The sequence below is a fragment of the Tasmannia lanceolata genome, unplaced genomic scaffold (assembly GCF_043159265.1).
Source record: "Tasmannia lanceolata isolate RefF3 unplaced genomic scaffold, GAP_Taslan_0.1 ptg000008l, whole genome shotgun sequence".
Classification (NCBI taxonomy): Eukaryota; Viridiplantae; Streptophyta; class Magnoliopsida; order Canellales; family Winteraceae; genus Tasmannia; species Tasmannia lanceolata.
Window position 1 is genome coordinate 19,374,821 of NW_027518685.1, and position 19,430 is coordinate 19,394,250.

At 38.2% G+C, this 19,430-nt stretch overlaps 1 protein-coding gene across 4 annotated transcripts in view; it reads left to right on the top strand.

The window, feature by feature from the left end:
• Nucleotides 1-15,492, top strand: part of ABA3 (molybdenum cofactor sulfurase (LOS5) (ABA3)) — a 67,794-nt gene extending 52,302 nt beyond the window's left edge. For 2 of the 4 annotated variants that reach the window (XM_077388370.1, XM_077388369.1), the window contains exons 18-22: nt 8,738-8,889; nt 10,466-10,692; nt 11,041-11,183; nt 12,930-13,040; nt 15,157-15,492. In XM_077388370.1, the coding sequence (XP_077244485.1) occupies nt 8,738-8,889; nt 10,466-10,692; nt 11,041-11,183; nt 12,930-13,040; nt 15,157-15,279 (756 nt within the window). In that variant the 3' untranslated portion in view covers nt 15,280-15,492. Of the gene's footprint in view, nt 1-8,737; nt 8,890-10,465; nt 10,693-11,040; nt 11,184-12,929; nt 13,041-13,705; nt 14,338-15,156 lie in introns of those variants that run through there. The other 2 variants (XM_077388371.1, XR_013253037.1) reach the window with 2 other exon arrangements.
• The last annotated feature ends 3,938 nt before the right edge of the window (nt 15,493-19,430 follow it).

Sequence of the window (19,430 nt, forward strand, 5' to 3'; positions counted from 1 at the left end):
ACATATAATAAAAGCAAAGGTAAGACCAGGAATGATGGGTAGAAAACTCATCTATCATATAGGTAGCAAAAGTGAGACACTTAGGAGTCTGAACAGAAACTCTATTCACAAAGTTTGAAGGAAACTTAATTATTTCTAAAATGAGAATATACCATGCTCACCTTATGAACAGAAACCTTTTAACATATGAAATAAAAGTGCATACTCCCCATACTCAAACTGAAATGAAATGATAGTCAGATAGTCAATACCATATACAAACAGTCAATACACATGGAAAAAAACCTAAGTTCAAATATCAATGTATAAAACAAACCCAATGAACAAAACAAGTCCTACTCACTTACAAAACATTCACAAAGATACTAACACATACCTAGTGAAGGAGCAACATCACGAAGCGATATCTTCTGCTTCCCCGTCCTCTTCCTCCTCCCCCTCGTGTAGTGTACCCATCTATTAGAACCAATAAAAATTTAGTAATAATCGGAGAGAAAATTGCAACATAGAAAGAAGAGAGTATGTGCATATAGAGAAGAATTCAAACTCAAACCTTGGCTTTCTTTTTACATGTTCTCAGATTATGTCCCAACTCCCCACAACCTCCGCACTTCCGTTTCCCCATTTTGGATTGGGAGAGCTCTAATGAAGACTTCAAGCATGATGCTTCCCTTGGCCGGCCCTTGGTTTTAACAACTTCGGGGTCTCGAATACATATCCCAGGTACTTGAGTGGGAAGAGAGTTAGACTGCACTTGGCTAGCCAATACGGGTATGTGAACTTGCCTCTCTTTCTTTCTCTGCTCAATCTCAACCACCAATTCAGAGTAAAATTCATCTAACTTCTTTAAAATAAAGTCGTCATTACCGAGTTCCTCATCCACTATTCGTCGTTTTGCCATTACGGATCACTTTCTAAACGGGGTTGCACCTTCGTTACCTACTTGACTTGTAGGTTCTCCACCCAACAACTGATATCTAGCATCAATTGTCCATCTTCTTAGAATGTAATGCTCGGGAATGGAATTTAATTGCTTCTGGTCAAATACGGCCAGAATATGCCTGCATAATATACCTGAAGTCTCAAACATGGAGCAATCACAAGTTGCACTAACACCATCGGAATCGTTGTACACAATCATATGCCCTTTTGACATTTCATCATCCCCACGTTTCCTTGTTATATTGAAGGTAGTCTCGTTGCCAATTTTACTATGTTTCTTACCCCAATATAATCTACTACCATTAAGCTTAGACAAAAAAAGGCCAAAAATTGTCCTTGTATAGTATTTTCCAGGATCATCTTCCAATGGGCTACCTGTAGTCATTGTCGACTTTGAATTTTTTGACTTGAAATCCTCTTCTGTTTCTTTCCTACGACGGTCAGCAAGCGCTTTCTCATATTGATCAACAAAATCACGCAGAGAAGTCTTCTGGTTAACAAAACCATCGAAGAAAGCATTCATGCTTTCACTGCGCTGACTAGAAGTCATGCATGCAGTGAAAGTACCTTTCCAATAGGCCGGGACCCAGTGAATCCTTAGCTCCCACATCTTACTTAGCCAATCATTCTCATCAATTTTATACTTCAAACATAATCTTCCCCATTCCATCTCACATTCATCTATATCACCCGTGTTATACCAATGGTAGTAATCCTTTGGAAAGTCACCATATGCCTCTCTCATTGCAGGAACATGCTCAACTAAGTGCTTTGTTATGTGCCAAGAACAAAACCGATGACGTGTATTGGGGAAGACATTCTTAATTGCATTTCGCATCGCCACATCCATATCCGTAATAATAGTTCCTGGAGCTTTTCCATGCATACATTGCAGCCACTGCCTAAACAACCAAGTGAAGGTCTCCTCAGTCTCATCAGCGAGGAGCGCACATCTAAACAATGTAGATTGCCTGTGATGGTTGACCCCTGTAAATGGTGCAAAGGGCATCAAATACATATTGGTCCTATAACACATCAAAGACAATCACATCGCTGAAGGTCATATAAGACTCTCTGGCCCTCGAATCAGCCCAGAACATAGATCTCAATGTACACTCTGAGTCCAACTCAATAGAAAAAAAGAAGTCATGCTCTTCAGCTCGTTTCCGTTGGAGACGGTCGGCCACTATCCCAGCGTCTAACCCCATATTATTTTTCTTCTTCAATCTCAAATGGGACTGCACTTGCTGTGGTGAGAGAACACCATCTGCGCCATCGGATTGGACATTAATGACTTTTGCAATTCCAGCAGCCTGCAACCCAATTCCATGGTAACTATCCATCAAATTTTTAACAGTCTCCTTCTTATATAGTCGGTTGTGTGAACGATGCATGCGTCTTCTAAGTGGAGAAGTGAGTTCATGCGAATGTTCGTCTTCAAAGACTGACACTATCCACTTCTTGCCTTTCACGTTAATCGCCATCTTCGCCTGACAATCAAACCTAACAGTGCAACGCGGAATCACTTCCTTACCTGCCTGTCTCTTGTCATTAGGGTTTTTCTTCCCCTCCTTGTCACATACATACTTTCTGAATATCACTTCATTTGTCTTGGTCGACTTGTTTGTAGTAGATTTTCGCACTCCAAAACCTTTACTCAAGCCATAGGTATTATAACATATGTAGGCATCTTCAAAGCTATCAAACTCCTGCCCAACAAATGGCCTTTTGTCTACACTCTCCTCGTCATTCCTTTCCTCACCATCTTCTACTTGGTTACCTTCATTTAAATCTTCCCCTTGATCTTCTACTTGGTTTCCATTATTTAATTCTTCCCCTTGATCACCTAAAATGAAGGTGTGTTCATCAATATCATTTATCGATAGGCCGCATACTTGCGACACAGCGTCCTCAACAAACCCTGAGGATGTGCCACATACTTCATCAACATCAAACACAGAAGCGAGCAACGAAGCATCATCCATTTTACTAGGTCACAACACTAGATAACAAACCAGCCAACTACCACAAACCACCCATAAATCACCACCAAGCCACCCATAAACCACCACCAAGCCTTGCGAGTGGAGAAGAATCATCTGTCAAAGGTTACTCTATAACAACCAACCATAACCCAGCAACCCAGCAACCATAAACCAGCAAACAACCAAACCACCAGCCATTAACCACCAAACCACCAAACAACCACCCAAGAAACAACCAAACCACCAGCCATATACCACAAAACCACCAGCCATAAACCACAAAACCACCAAACCACCACCCATAAACAAATAAACCACCACCAACAAACCACAAATAAAAAAAGATCAAAACATCATATTTGAAGTAACAAATATCATGCATTTAAAGAAGAACTGATATGATACCATTGATACCCTCAATCAATTTTTACTTTTAATTTTGGGTCCAATAATCAGTATTGAACTCAGTTTTGGACTCACAATCAGTTTCCAAAATTTAAATGCTCTAGATTATCAGTCCAAAACTGATTAATTTCGATTGAGGAGAAATATATGAATTACTAGCAATTTGAAACTAAAGATATAGGGAAATGACACCAAAAGAAGAAAAATAATAGAAAATACTATATTCAGGGTTTTAAAGGGTGTAAAAAAGGGTTTTAAAGGGGAAATGACGAAATCTATTTCAATAAAAAACGAGTAAAGGTCCTGGAAGAGGAAAATCTGGGTTTAAATAAAATCTGCAATATCCCTTAAAAAACACACAGAAATCCTAAATCAATTAAGAAGAGGAAAATCTGGGTTTAAACTACAAGAAAATCTGATTTGGAGGATGTATTTTGTAGTTGAGGATGTATTTTGGTTGGTTGAGTTATACAGATCTTTCGTTCTAGGTAAGTTCAGTGATTTTTTTAAACCCTAACCCGAGAAAATCGAAAAAAACGGATTTAGGGGTTTTTTCAAATTAGGGGTTTTTCAAAGCCTGCAGAAAGCATTTAGGGCCCGTTTGGATGCTGAGAAGATTTTGATTTGGATTTCGACAAAATATCTGGGTGGAAGATGAGCTTTCGCAAAAGAGGTCTTCAAAATCCAGTTGTGGAAGATGACCACGATACCAAGCAAAGAAACCCAAGCTTTTCCCTTATTTAATCAAAGTTGGGTCTCGGCCTACTGGTTAGGGGAAACCAGTGGTGAAGAAGAGGAGAGGAAGGGGAAGCTTTCGTGGTGGAGTTAGATCTTTCCGACGAGGTGGAGATAGAATGTCCGTCAAGGGTTAGGGGAAACCCTAGTTTTTTCTCCTCTTTTTTTATGTACAATTGAGGGGAACTCGAGTGGAATGAGGACTCGAATGGAATTTTTTCCGTTTCTGGGTAGTGTTGGAGGTGAAGACGGAAGAGGGAGAACCAGAAACAGAAAAAAAAAACCTAGCTTTCATCTGGTTCGTTTTGGGAGGGAGAGAGTTATGATTGATAATTGTCATATCTTACTACATCTTGTTGGTATTTTTTTTGTAATTTTCAAACTTTAGAACCATTTCTAGGTAATTTTTCATTTAAAACTTTATAACTTCGCTATTTTACTTTTTTTTGTAATGATTACTTTTTTTCTTACTTTTGCTTTTGCTAGCAACCTTTGCCCATGTGCGCATCTTTGCACAAGGATGGCCACATGCTGAGAAGTGGCATAGGAGAAGTTTGCTAGCAAATTCCTATAAAAAAAAAAAATGTTATCAACACTACTGTTTTCTTACGAGGGCACTCTCACTTTATTAAAAGTATGGTATGGCCCACACCATAGGATGATCCAAACAGTCCATTAGATGGGCCATAGCCTAAATAGGTTATGCTCCAAAAATCATTTCCATAGGATGATCCTAACCCTCCAATCTGAATGTTAGAGGGTCATTTATATTTTGTACGTTAAAACTACGGGGGCTCGAGTGTCATTTTTCTTCTTTTGTTGAAACGTTAAAATGTATGTGGGACCCACTACCATCAGCGAATGAAAAGCATTTTAAGAAACTAGTGCGCAGATAGCTATATGCGCAGCTACGCAGAAACACTTCTCTCTCTCTCTCTCTCTCTCTCTCTCTCTCTCTCTCTATATATATATATATATATATATATATATATATATATATATATATATATATAGTGTAGGAGTCTTAGAGTTTTCTCTGCAGTTTCTTTTCCTCTAATTCTGCTCCCTGCCAAGGTTTTCAATTTCGACCGAAATCTGAAATTTCGGGTTTCGGTGGAGAACGAAACCGAAATGAGGTTATCTCGAAACTGTACAAAATTTCGATCGAAATTTCGTTTTTCCTGAAATTTTGGGCAAAATTGGCGAAAATTTCGCTCGAAATTTTAGGACGAGATAAATATGAATTGATTGGTTTCGTTTGATTTCTCCCGAAATTTCAGCTTCGGTGAAGACCGAAACGCATTCCGAAACTTAAAACCTTGCTCCCTGCAACCCACACATTCTATTCTACCTACTGAAGTATTAGATAATAGTTATCTTTTTTTTCTCCATAACCATGCACTCGTATTTATATCAATATCTTAGTAAATATTTCAATGGATGCAAGTGGATTGAGTCCAGTTACTGTCTAATGTGCTTATAGAGTTGAATTATATAGGTTGATTCTTCTCACATATACTGTTGAGAAATCCAATGGGCAAAAAGATCTGATTGCACATTAAGTAATAGAAAGATAATATAAATATGCGAAGACACACACAAGCACGAGATATATGTGGTTCAGCTACGATGCCTACTGTTAAAGTATACAAGAATAAATAACGCCTTCTCCAACAGCTTAAGCTTTTGGAGTAATTGGTTGTTTCACATGGTTTCAGAGCATAGGTCCTGAGTTCAAACGTCCTCGATGTCAAAAATTCGCATGCAATGGTCAACCCAAAAGTGGGGCAACATGTGCCACGTGTAGGCCAACCCAAAGAAACAGGGGCCACACGTGAGAGAGAGTGTTAAAGTATAAAAGAATAAATAACGCTTTCTCCAACAGCTTAAGCTTTTGGAGTAACTGGTTGTTTCACACCTACATCTACGGGATAGAACCAATCTTCCACTATGAGCATAAACATCAGAGATTAAAAAGGGATTAAATCCTTAACCCAATCCGTACCCACTCAATACTCACGGCCAAGGAAGATCAAAACCAAAAGCGCACCTAGTGTCCAAGCGAACCTCCTTTCGCTTCCCACGTGTCCCACCCTTTTTGTTTCTCTTCATTCCCTCCACTCACACTGTCCCTCTCTCACCAATATATAGAATTTTAGCACTTAGCTTTAGACCTAGTTCTAGTCTGACTAGGGAAACACCTGGACCATACTCTTTATCCTAATCCAACTACTAACAAAACCATTCCTAGTTACATTAGGTAATTATCACAAGGAGAAGTCCACGTGGAGTGTGAAATATGACAAAATCTAACATATACAGTTTTAAACAAGTATGCATGCATACGTCCATTTTAACCAAGTCTTTGATTTATTATACCGTATTTATTTTTAGAGTTATGTATGTTCTTGTCATTCACATTATTTTGGTAGCATTTCCCCCTTTAACTTTGGATCATTATCCTGATTATTTCTTGACATTTTCATTCTTTTTTATTCTTAATCATTTTCTCCCCCTTATTTTAGTAGGCGTCGGTCTTCGTCTACCGCATTGCATCAATAGGGATCAAATAGTCCATTGGGTGTACATTCAGAGATGTATATAAATGCGCTTTACCGTTATGTTTTTCATAGGTAAGCTGGGATCGAACTTGCAACCCCAAGGTTGAGATACATATCCTCAACCATTGAGTTACAGCCCAACCCAATTACCCTTATTTTTATGTAAAGGATCTAGTAGGTCAGGTTGTTAATTATTTCTTGGCATTTTCACCTTTGATACCTATCTGTTTTTGTTGCCTCGGTGGCTGATAGTCAATCTTCATAACCATGATTTGAAGAGGAAAATATTGAAATCCCACTAGGGCAACACAAGAGGGGGGTGAATTGGGTGTTTTTAAAAAATTTCTTTTAAACTACAAGTAAATGTGAAATTAATCTAAGTAGTTTTAACCCTTGTTCAAAATATCTTGCAAGTAAAAGGAAGGAAGTTACCAATACACCATAAGAGAGAGGAGGAAGAGCAAGGAGACTACACAACGATGTATAGTGGTTCGGTCACAAATCGACCTACTCCACTACCCAAGTACTTGGTCTTACCTTGGGATTTTCTCCACTATTGTGAGACTCCAACACACCGTCTCTCCTAGCGTTACAAACAACACCACCTCAAAAGGGAACAAACCCTTGTAGTACAATCCGCCTCCGAGGACGTTATCCTTCGTTGCACACCGCCTTGAAGGAAATAATTCATCTTTGCAATACAATGAATGGAAAGGAAGAAGAAATACTCTCAAGCCTCTTGAAGGCAAATACACAACTCTCAAAGCTCAATAACTCTCCTAATGATTGAAACTAAATGCTCTTTGGAGATCCTCTTGACAAGAAGTAAATGCACAAGTTAATGCTCAAGAGGTTGAAAAATCCTTTTGATTTTGAAGGTTGAAAGCTCTAGGGTTTCATAAATGATGTTCAAAAGGTTGTAATGAAGGTCTTTTATGAGGTATATATAGCCCTAGTAAGTTTAAGACCGTTTGGGGGGAAAACAGTAATAAACGGGTCAAAAAAAAGTAATCCGCGCAGGCCCCAACGGCTATATTGCCAGACGGGGGCGGTCGACCGCCATACCCCAGTCAACCGCCCTTATCGGGCGCTCTTTTTTTATTTTCAAAATTTGAATCTCAGCGGTCGACTAGGGTAGCCGCGTTCGCCCGCCAAGGCTTTCTGTTTGATTAAAAGTTTTGCTAAAAAACTATGAGCGGTCAACCGTGGCATCCGCGGTCGCCCGCCAAGACCTTCTTGGATGACTCATGGCTTTCCAGAAGCCTATCCGCGGTAGCCTCGGTCGACCGGCCTGCTTTTGTTGGGTGGATGCTGGGATTCCAGCAAACATCCCGCGGTCACCCGGTCGACCGGCCCTGCTTTGAAATATTGATTTTTTAAGTTTTTTTTATATGACTTTGGGCCATGGTCTTTGGGCTTTAGACTTGTGTTTCAAAAACATTTTGGAGTTTATCAAAATGATTTTCAAGGAGTTTTGAAAACACGAAATCATGCAAATACTAAATGTCAAGAGAACTCTAATGCATTCTAAAAACATAGGGACCTTGAGTCATCTCGAACTTCAATCTTCTTGAGCGCTTGCATGAGCCATTCCTTGTCTTGAGATAGTTTTCAATCTTGTTCTTGCGCTTGTGATTCCCTTGATTCTTTGATAGACTTTAAGAGTTGTAGGAGGACCACCAAGTCTTGACTTTCTCCAAGATGAGCCCTTGTTCTTCTCGCTTCAAGTGTTGATATAGATGTATCATGTCTAAACCACAACACTAGAGAAGCCATTAGCCAACTATCGTCAATTTGGGTTTGTTGATCATCAAAATATTAGTGGGATGTACCCTTGGGCTTACAAATATAAATTTTTAGGCATGTGTTGTGCACATTTTTTTAACTAGCAACAATGAGCCATTTTTTTAACTAGCAACAATGGGGAATGTTTACCATGTGTATATATGTCAAAAAGTTTGCTGACTTTCTGTACATCTAATGGACCAAAAAATAAAATAAAAAACTTCCACTTAAAATGAATAGCATGCATGACTATTTTAATCAATTCCATCATTGGAAATGGACGACATGCGTGGCTTAATTTAAGTCATCATATTTATTTTGCAGGTTCCAGAAATGGGTCATATTAGTACATTTATTGATTTCACTCAAGGGCTACTGTTTGTAAAATCACCACATTGCAAAGTGAAACTGCAAATTCCTCTTGAACAGGGTTCGTGCTATGGCCTGAAAGAAGAATTAGATTTGTATGGTCAGAGGTATACCATTTATTTACATGTTATTGCAGTTGCTGTCTCACATAGAATCTTACTACCCAACCAACATATAAGTGGATATAGCTTTTGACTACTAAATTGAATATCTGCTGTTATAGTCTAAAGACCAATAATATGGTTTTCAGCTAAAAAATATCCACAAAGTAATGGTGGAGGCTTCAAGGTTCATCAAGAACCTCATAATTTTTATTTTTTTTCTGCATCAGTAAATTGAGTGTCTTCATCTATTCTAGCTTTCACCATTTTTCCTTATATTTTTTTATGCTAGAGTTGTACAGAATCTACAGCTGATTTTTTTTCATTAATTTGGAAAGATGAAGCACCAAATTGTGATTTTTCCATCAAGAAAATAAATAATTTTTCAAAGATTATGCACCAAATAATAGTAACCATCTACTACGTATTTCAAGCCAAAAGTATAGAAATTGTGATATTGATCTTATGAAATTAGAGTTTTTATGCGGTTTAAGGTCTTATAGTCCCTTATTTTTCAAAAAGTACTGTACGGACCACACTATAGGATGATCCAAACCGTCCATGGGATGGACCCCAATGTAAATAGGTTGTGCCCCAAAAATCATTTTTATAGGATGATCTCAACCCTCCAATCTTTAGATGAACTGCATATTATGGAAACCTCTATAAATCGGAGGGCTACGATCATCCTATGTAAATGATTTTTGGGGAACGACATATTTACGGGTTGTTCCATCACATGGACTGTTTGGATCATCCTATGATGTGGTCCGTACAGTACTTTTTTGAAAAATACGGGACTATAAGGGCGTACACCATATAAAATCTCATGAAATTAAACCGGATAATGTGGACACCTAATTGAGGCTTCTTGTTGATTTCTCCAAAAATCTGCACCATCTTACTGTACATGGTGACAAAACAGCAAAATATGGATGTGGCACTAATACGAAGACAGTGGGAGAATTGACTATTTAGCTCAAATATTTCATACAACCATTAGAATAATAATAATTGAGAATGAGATCTATTATTTTAAATGATACTACGGTTGCTATAAATACCAAAACATACAGGAAATCTTCTCTCTCTCCCTTTTTCCCTTTTCTTATTTTCGGAAGGTTAGCGCTGCTGAAGCTCATTTAATTCTACCAGCCACATAAGTATATCCAGCAGATGCAATCTTCATAATAAAATGAATGTTCTTTTCATTCACTCTTCAGGATGGGCCATTTCTTCAGTGGTGTTTTGGTTATTAATGATCGTGATCTTTTGTAATTATTGTGGATAATTCACTAATGTCCAGAATAGCCTTTTGAGTGACTAATATTCCTGAGTAATGCTATCTCAGTACAAATGGTGCTCCTTGTCATACTTTTGTGAGCATTCAGAAGCAACACAGCTTAAAGAAGTCCATATGACTAAGGGGTACCACCCAGATTTGGTTTTTTGGGCTTCTTTGCTCTATAAAATTGCTTAGGTGAAAGAAAAGTCATTACCTGGTGTAAAATTATATATAACAAAATATCGATCTTCATTTTTAATTAAATGTGGACATTTACTGGTGAATTTTATAAACTAGATATGAAGTGCAGGGTTACGAGAATGAAGTCAATTTGTGGTTCACCAAAGCCGTTGCCTGCTCGTGTACCTTAGTGAGATGTTTTGGTTCCAAGGATTGCATAAACAATAGTGGCAAAGTAGGCATGTGCAGAGATGTCCGGAGCAACTTGAATTTTGTGAATGAAGCTCAACTCTTACTAATATCTGACGAGAGTGTTCATGACCTTAACAGCAGGTTAATCTCAAGTATGTCATTTAAGTGTATTTCATCAATTCATACTCCTTGACCTGTAATTCTTTTACTTCCCATCGCAAGGTGTGGAGTAGGAAAATAAATTTTCTGTCCTCACCTTTCCAACCTAGTAATCCCTAACAATTCTGATATTTTTGCATTATATCAGCTAGAAGCATAATTAGTTAGTTAAGATGCTGAATTCAGTAAAGTAATTTTGGTCAGGCTTATATTATAAATTTATAATGGTCATGTTCAAGATTCATTATGAATATGATTTTGGGTCATTAAAAGTCATCTCTGCATGTGTATTGTTAATCTTTTAAATAAAATTCATCAGAACCATTTTTAATGGGTGGCAGGTGTACAAAAAAGTAGTGATGGCATTCAACAGCCTATTCATGTTGATCCAATGAGGTTTCGGCCAAATCTCATCATTTCTGGATTTGAACCATACACAGAAGACAACTGGAGAAGTCTTAATATTGGAAAAGAGCACTTTACTGTAAGCCTTAAGTCTCTAACTCTCTACACTAGTTTATGGTGTTCTTGAAAAGGATGAAGTGCATGTGTGTGTGTGTGTGTGTGTGTGTGTGTGTGTGTGTGTGTGGGGGGGGGGGGGTGGGTGGGTGGGTATATAGGCTACTGATATCCGTGCGACCATGTTTTGATAATGGGGTGATCTCACCTTCTTTTTTGCACTTTTTAATTGGTTGTTAAAGATTTTTGTGAATTGTAAGAGCCTTTGACAGCTGTAAACATGGTCATGCAGATATCAGTAGCATGACCGTGCTTTTATTTTTAAGGATTCATTTTCTAATATTCACAAAAATGATATAATTTTTACATTATCATATATCTGTTGGTCCGCATGCTAGGTAGAAACCATGACCTCAAGGTTCTGACACATGGCACTTTTCAATTGAGCTATGGGATTGAATCCACTTCTTTTACATTGCCACTCCATCCAACACCTTTCATTCATATTTTACATATCGGCACTTTACGTATGATTGAAACACGTGGGATTGTACAACTGGAAACCATGACCTCAAGGTTGTGACACATGACACTCTACAATTGAGCTATGGGATTGAATCCACTTCTTTTACATTGCCACTCCATCCAACACCTTTCATCCATATTTTACATATCGGCACTTTACGTATGATTGAAACACGTGGGATTGTACAACTGAGCTATTACCTTGAATTCACTTCTTTTATCTTGCCTCTGTCCAAAAGCTCGTACCCATGTCTTATACGCATCCATCTTTCCACATTTAAGTGACAACTATGAGGCCTTTGAGGTCCCTTTAGGCATTTGTATGTTATATAGATGCAAACTCTCTCTCTGTTATAGTGGGGTCCGATGGAACAGAGATAGTTTTGTTTTGAGTTTGATGGTAGCCCTCACGTCTGTAAATTGCTAGGGACTGCTGGTCACCATTTTTTTGGTGAAGTTCGAAGTATTCCAACAGGGAAAATCAATTGATAGAGTCCCATTATGGCTTGAGTGACCACGATCGTTCGCCTAATGAGGCACTTCTGCTAGAAGTTTATATGCTACTGCTTTAGTAATCCAATCATAGGATTGAATTGATGGATGGTAGAAGCTGTTAGTCGCGAAGATCAGTAAAGAAGGGGAGTTGAAGTGGGCGAGAGGCTGATCAATATAATACTGAATTTTTCTGTTTCTATGCTACTTTTTATCTCCATGGACAGAAGTATACTTCTGGTCATCTTTATTGATGCTATGTAATACTTGATGGGACCTCTGGTCCCCAGTGTATCATTCACAGTATCAATGAAATTTCTGTCAATTTTCAAAAAAACTCTCTCTCTCTCTCTCTCTCTCTCTCTCTCTCTCTCTCTCTCTCTCTCCCCTGCTTGTTGCTTGCCTTATAAAATGACCAGATGGTGGAACATGACTTTCCAAATTTTTAATTACTAGAGGAAATGCTCCTTGTGCACAGTTGTCCTGTAAAAACTTTTAATTGCAACTTTTATTCTTTAAAATGTTGTTTTATTCTTGGAGAACACTCAAACTAAAACAAGTCAGATAACAGATGTGCATTTTTTCATTTCTGTAGAAGAAGGAATCAATGCATCTTTGTCTTAAAAGTCAAAACATGGGGGCATCCTTCCCATGCCAGTTTTGTATAATTTAATTTTAAGATTTAATTTATGCGTTCTGGTATCACCTGATTAATCAATTTTCATTGTTTATCTGATATTTTTTCATGTTTCAGTCATTAGGTGGATGCAACCGTTGTCCGATGATCAATCTTGATTCTAATCCTGGACACATACAAAAGTCAAAGGAACCATTGGCAACGTTAGCATCGTATAGGCGAGTGCAGGTTAGTCGGCGTTAAATATAGCTTGGACTCGGTTACAACAATTGATTATTTTCTCGTCCTTCAATTTCCATGTGCATTCAAATAGCCTGCTTACTGGTCTAACCTAGGTTGAGATGGCTTAAAAAGAAGTGAAAAGTTTATATTCATATGAAAGTCTTTTTGGATGTTTATGGAACATGTAGAATACAATCAGTCGGGTGCTATCTTTCCTTTATGTGGTGAAGTAGATAATTTCATTGTCCACATTACATTTTAACTTTACCCAAAGGGTTGCGATATAATGCGGAAGCCGTGATACCAGTACTGGAGTTCTCAAAAAGGACATTCCAGCTGTTCCAAAAAATGTCCTCCACCGATTGACACTCACCAACTCAGCTATTTGGGAAATCGGATATATCAACAACTGAGCTATTTGGGAAATCAGAAATCCTTTCTCTTGTTTTCTGACACTGAACTATGCTAGACATAAACATCAAAATGGGGTGTTACTGGATGATGGTGTGGTAATCAGTGAAAAAAGCATAAAATAATCTTAAATTTAACTTTCATATTATTTCTAATGATATTAATAATAGGGAAGTTTATATATTCGCCCTTTTTTTTACTTGGGACAGCCCTCTCTAGTGTAATCTTTTTTATTTGCATCTTTCTTTCTTTTTCCTCAGTAAATACGAGACCTCGATGGATCGTAGAGTAGAGTCTACTGGCTTGAACTATCGTTTGCCATCCAGGCTCCCCCTTGACATGCAAGTCACATCCCGGCGGTAACTGCTAGTTGAGCTTGAAATGGAAAGTCCAATGGATAAAGTCTCGCTCACTTAGACAGGAGCGATATATGCAGGTGTTATCTTGTTCCCTTTTTACCTTTCTAACTCCTCTTGGACCAAGAAGCAAGCTCCTGTTCGGGAGGTGGGCTAGTAGGCCGTTCGAGGTTCCAACCAAGAATGAGCCGCCTCGTTTTCAGCAAGAGATCAGGGCACTACAGAGGGCTGTTCCAAGTGAAAAAAGGGGCGAATATACCATTTACCTAATAATAATTCTTTAAGGTTACTTATTTTCCCACTACCGTGTTTTGATAACAAAACAAACTCAACTTGTCTTTTATAATTTAAGTAGTTGTCAAAGGCTCTTACAATTCCCAAAAAGCTCTAAGCAGCCAATTAAAAAAGAAAGACAAGGTGAGTTCGCCTTGTTATCAAAACATGGCATTGCTAATATCTGTAGCCTTCTTTAATTGTAAACTTTGAATAAGGATTCAGTTTTCTCTTAATCAAATCTATTACCTTCATCAACCTATGAAATATATTTCAATAATTTATGCATTTTGATATTTAAAAATTTAAAATTTATAGCATATTTAATGGCTGGAAATGATATCCGCACTTTTTTGAATTGTTATAGCCAGCCGCCTTACCCAATAATAACATTCATACCAGGGTCTGGGTCTGTAGCTGAATGATTGAGGCTTTGTTTCTCAACCTAAAGGTCACAGGTTCAATCCCAGCTCAACTACCAAAAAACAAACCATTCATACCTACTTAACCTGGGTATTAAATATCAACTATTTTCATAGTTTTCTGTATTTCCATTAATCTTGATATGTTTTATGTTTCTTATGCTCTTTCAAATTCTTCTTTCTTTTTTTCTTTCTTTTGACTTTTTCTGTCATGTCTTTGCTTTCACAAGAAGTTGTGTGTGTGAACTGCTTTCGCAAGAGGATGTGTGTGAATGCTGCTACAACTTTCATTGGTTACAGAACCATTAGTCCCTAGTCCCTACTAAGCCCTTTTCCTGTCATTATTTAGCTGATTCACCAATACACCCAATGCTGAAGAATCTTTGGATTTTCACGAAACAGCGATAATAAGGAGATATGTGTTGTAGCCTCTATTAGTAAGATTACCCATACGTAAACTGTGGATGATAATAACAGCTGTACTAAATCCTTCAGCTATTCATTCATAAAATATTTCCAATTTTTGGACAGAAACTAGAACTGATGTTGTGAAACTCTGGTTCTTTCAAGAATATCCTGCATGGCATGAACCCATGTCTTATATAGTGCAAGTCTATACCTTGTTTTATTACTGATTTTTTTTTTTCTATTTGGGATCAGGGAAAGATTTTATTTGGCATTCTGTTGAAGCATGAGAACAGCATAATCCTGGGTGGAGGTGAAGACAAGGATACAGAGCCAAGGCTTGAAGTTGGTCAAAGATTATATCCAGACCCAAGTTAAAGGGGAAAAGAGAAATTGGAATCAGCTTCTTCACTGACCTGTTGAAAGGGTCAGATGGCATTCCACTGTCACACCAACATACAGAAACACACATTCAAAATGTTATACAGGGAAGGAATGTTTATAATTCTAACATTTAAAATGCAATCCTTTATTTATTCATGTGTAAATTAACAATATAATCCTATAATCCAATTTACATGTTTTCAGTTAGCAGTTACAATTCCCCAAAGGCATCAACAGCCAATAGAATTAGTGTTTAGTAAAGTGATGAGTGCCATTATCAAAACAAGTGGAAGCTGATATCTTTCTTTTGTACCTAACTAAGTAGGTTACATTTTACAGCCTTTGCTACTCTTGGATCATTGTCTAATTATTTAAGATGAATCTTCCTGTATCTGAATCATTTCACTGTGGGTTGTCCCTGCAACCGCATTTATGTCTTTATATAGGTTGTTCTTCTCAACATATTTATAAACATCAAGTGCACCCAAGTTAGATCGATTTGTCTTCAGGTTGACAAGTCAGAAATCTCTCTGAAAAGTTTGAAAGTTCAAATAATCAACTGGTTATGTCCTAAAAGAGAATTCTTGCAGGAATGGTTTGGGGGGGCGGGGGGGAGTTTCCATAGAGTAGGACAAGAGTCGAGGGAAGTTTCCATAGAGTAGAACAAGAGTTGGTATTAATCAACTGGAGCCAATCCATCAGTTCCTTTGGGTTCTTCCCTCCTTGATATGAATCTGTAGGGGTTTAGGAGGATTAGTGAAAGTGACTTTATGCGCAGTTGTCATCAATTTATAATTCTAAGGCAACAACGTACCATGTAACCCCACCCCATAGAGTTGGGTTAGGATTTACTAATAACCAATGACCAACTTTCCACTAGTCTAATCGTCCACTCGGGTTGTAAAACCAAATGCTATCATTTTCCTCGGACACGTGAAAAATATAGTATTGAACACCTTGTTTCCATGGAGTAGAACAAGCAACCCTCACTATTATCATTGTGATACGTGGGAATAAAATCATTGCAATACATGAGCAAATATATCATGTTCTGCATCCCTCTTAGCATTGCATCTACAAAAAGAGATCTTCTGAGGCTGACCAAGGGCGTTTGATTTCTCAATTCTTTTGTTGTTACTCATGCCGGTCCAACTGAAAAACATGAATCGAAAATTTGCATTCTTTTGCACTCCCTCAATTTGAATACAAAAGAAAGCATAGCCCTCAATTTCTAAAAACTACACACTTTCTAAAGACTAACTAATTAGAAACTAACAAGTCAACAACCCAAATTAGAACCTAAATTCTTTTTCTAACTCTACCTCTTTAACACTTTCCAAAACCAAGTTTGTTTCCAATGTAATTTACACTGCAGGTGGTGGCCCAAGTAAGAAATCTTAGCCCTCTAAATTAATCATAAGGGCGATGATATTTTCAATAGGTAAGAATTAGTGCTCTTTACTTCATAGGAAAATCAGAAACAACGTTTCACTTTTTAGAATCATTTTTATAAACTGATTATGCCTAGAACAATCTTTTTTATATCACCATATTAAGAAAGAAAAAGCAAGCTTAAAACTCTACGTTCTCCACTTCCTCGTGACAACACGCAAAACATGAATGTCAACTAAGACAACTATATGAAAGGTACATGCAAAAGCTGGGGTGGAGCTACATATAGTGTTGGGGTGGCCATGGCCTCCCAATGAATTGCAAAATCCCTTATTTGCTCTATAGCTATAGAGAAAATTATAGAGAACATTGGCTCTATAAACCACGGCCCCCGCAATGACCAATGGGGGTCCGGCCTCCCAAGTATAGATTCCTGGCTCAGCCCCTGTTTGTTTCTCCCTATTGCCCAAAATGAACCGCACTAAAACTGAAACTGTTTGTCTAACAAATTGCAGTCTCTTATCTAAAAAACTAGATGCCTAAATAAATGTAGACCCAATCAGAAAAATGAGAAGTGCCATTATCAGAGTACGGTAGTGCTGACATTAGCTCTAAATAAAATAGAAGAGAATTCAAGAGGCACTAATCTATGCATATTTGTATGTCAAAGAGAGCAACAAATCGAATAGGTGAGAGCAGGGAAGTTACAAAGAAAGAACACACAAGTGTCCTTTTGAACGGAGAGTGCAGGGTTGTTTAAAAGAACATATTGATTCTTTCATAGGACACTCAAGTTTCAAACCTGTAGTTTAATAGAGAAGGGAGCATTGAATTCTGTCTCAAGGACAAAAGCAATAGGCTGGATTGTCTAAACGGATATTCCAGCCAATTTCTTTATGTCATTTCATTAAGCAATTTGTGTAGCTTTTATGAGTTCTTCTGTCTGATTCTTTAAGATTCCTTGCATGAAGATTTACGTGGTTTAACACAATGGCCTATGTCCATGGGTGAGATCATTTCTTCCACTACTATAGAAAATATAACAAGATTAACACTATCCCATAACCCCATAACCCTTCTTCTTCTCTTCTATGGTTGTATATTGCTCCCTATCTAAACAAGAAGGAAGACACAAGAGAGAATCAAGAACAACTCACCTTCTTCCTTCTTCTCTATGCAAAATCAAAATCCTACTTGTTGTCTTCACCACTAGTTGAGGTGAAGATCGAACACCAATCACGTGCTGACACTCGGCGTGGGCCCCATGCGGCTCTCCAGTGAGAAGTCGCCACACGGCCTGGTCAATCTGGGGCCTTGGTGGAAATCCAGGTCCTCGGCCAGCTGGCGCCTGGAAATCCCGGCATACGGCGGTACGGCCTGCAATTGTCGGACCGCATATCTCGAAGACCGTACGATGTCACGTCGGCCGTTGACGCATGATTTCTAGACGACCATACGAGATCCATGCTCTCGTCCCTACTGGGTCCATGCCGCTCTCGCGACTATCAGAACCTCATCCTATAAAAGGAAACCCCTATTCTGATCAAAGGGCAATGGCACCACCCAAATCTGTTGATTTCCAATTACTTATTTCCACAAGATATTTGGAAATCTGATTTTTTTTACTACCAGTCGCTGATTTGGAAATCTAAGGATTTGATCTGAATCGAAATCATAAAACAAAAAGGGCTGCAAATGTGAGAAATCCAAATCAAAATCTTCTCGGCATCCAACCGGGCCCTATGATTGAAGCCATAGGACATCATGTAGGACATCTCTAGTGGCGCGTGCCGGGCTGGGTTGATTTTGGGTTTTGGGTTAGGGTTTGTGTTGGCCCCTCCTCGGAGGCTAGGGTTATGATTGAAGCAATGCTCTTTGGGTTGGGTTCAGGCTGCCCAACTCTGCCCGGACTTCACCCCTAATGGTTCATAACCCGAAAAACCTTTTTGGCCTCTTGAAAATAGATTGTACACGGTGAATGCACATGTAGATCGGTGTAGGCACTCATGACATTAATTTCGGCAACCCAAGGTATATTCTCAGCAATCAGTGAAGACAGAAATATCCATGGCAGTCCATTCTTCTTTGTTCGGAATCTTCTATATTGCTTATAAAACTAACAATTCTCTTGATTCTCATTATGGAAGCTAAAATCAGTTTTTTTTTTTTTTTTTTTTTTTTTTTTTTTTTTTTTTTTTTTTTTGGGAGTGCTTCTGGAATCAGAATTATTTTCTTTAAATCACACGACAAATTTTTTTTTTTCTAGTTTTTTTGGGATTTGCTAGCATTCATTGTAGAAGGCATTTCGCTGATGGGCTGTTGCGTGTGAGAGAAGCCACCTCAGATGAATTGAATGAATAAGACAAAATCTGTTGAAAAGTGAGCCTGTGTGGGCACCGTCACATGAAACAATCCATCTGTGAAATGCCTCCTGCGATGGACGCTAGCAAATCTCTTTTTTGGAACATGTAGATTACCAATTTGTAGGATATTTATGCTAAACATAATTTAAGAGAAACAGATGCCCCATATTATATTACAACAATGTCGTGCTCTAGTAAAGCATAGTGGCAAATCAAAGGTTGCCTCCAGTAATGCCTTCAATTTTAAAAGCTTAAAGAGGCAACATATAGGTAGAGCCGTAGGGTAGTCCCGGCCTTAGGCAGACTTTAACTCTGCTTGCTTTGAAAATGATATATTCTCGCCTTTTTCTTCCCTGGGACAGCCCCTTGTAGTGCAAAAGAGTGGTTTTA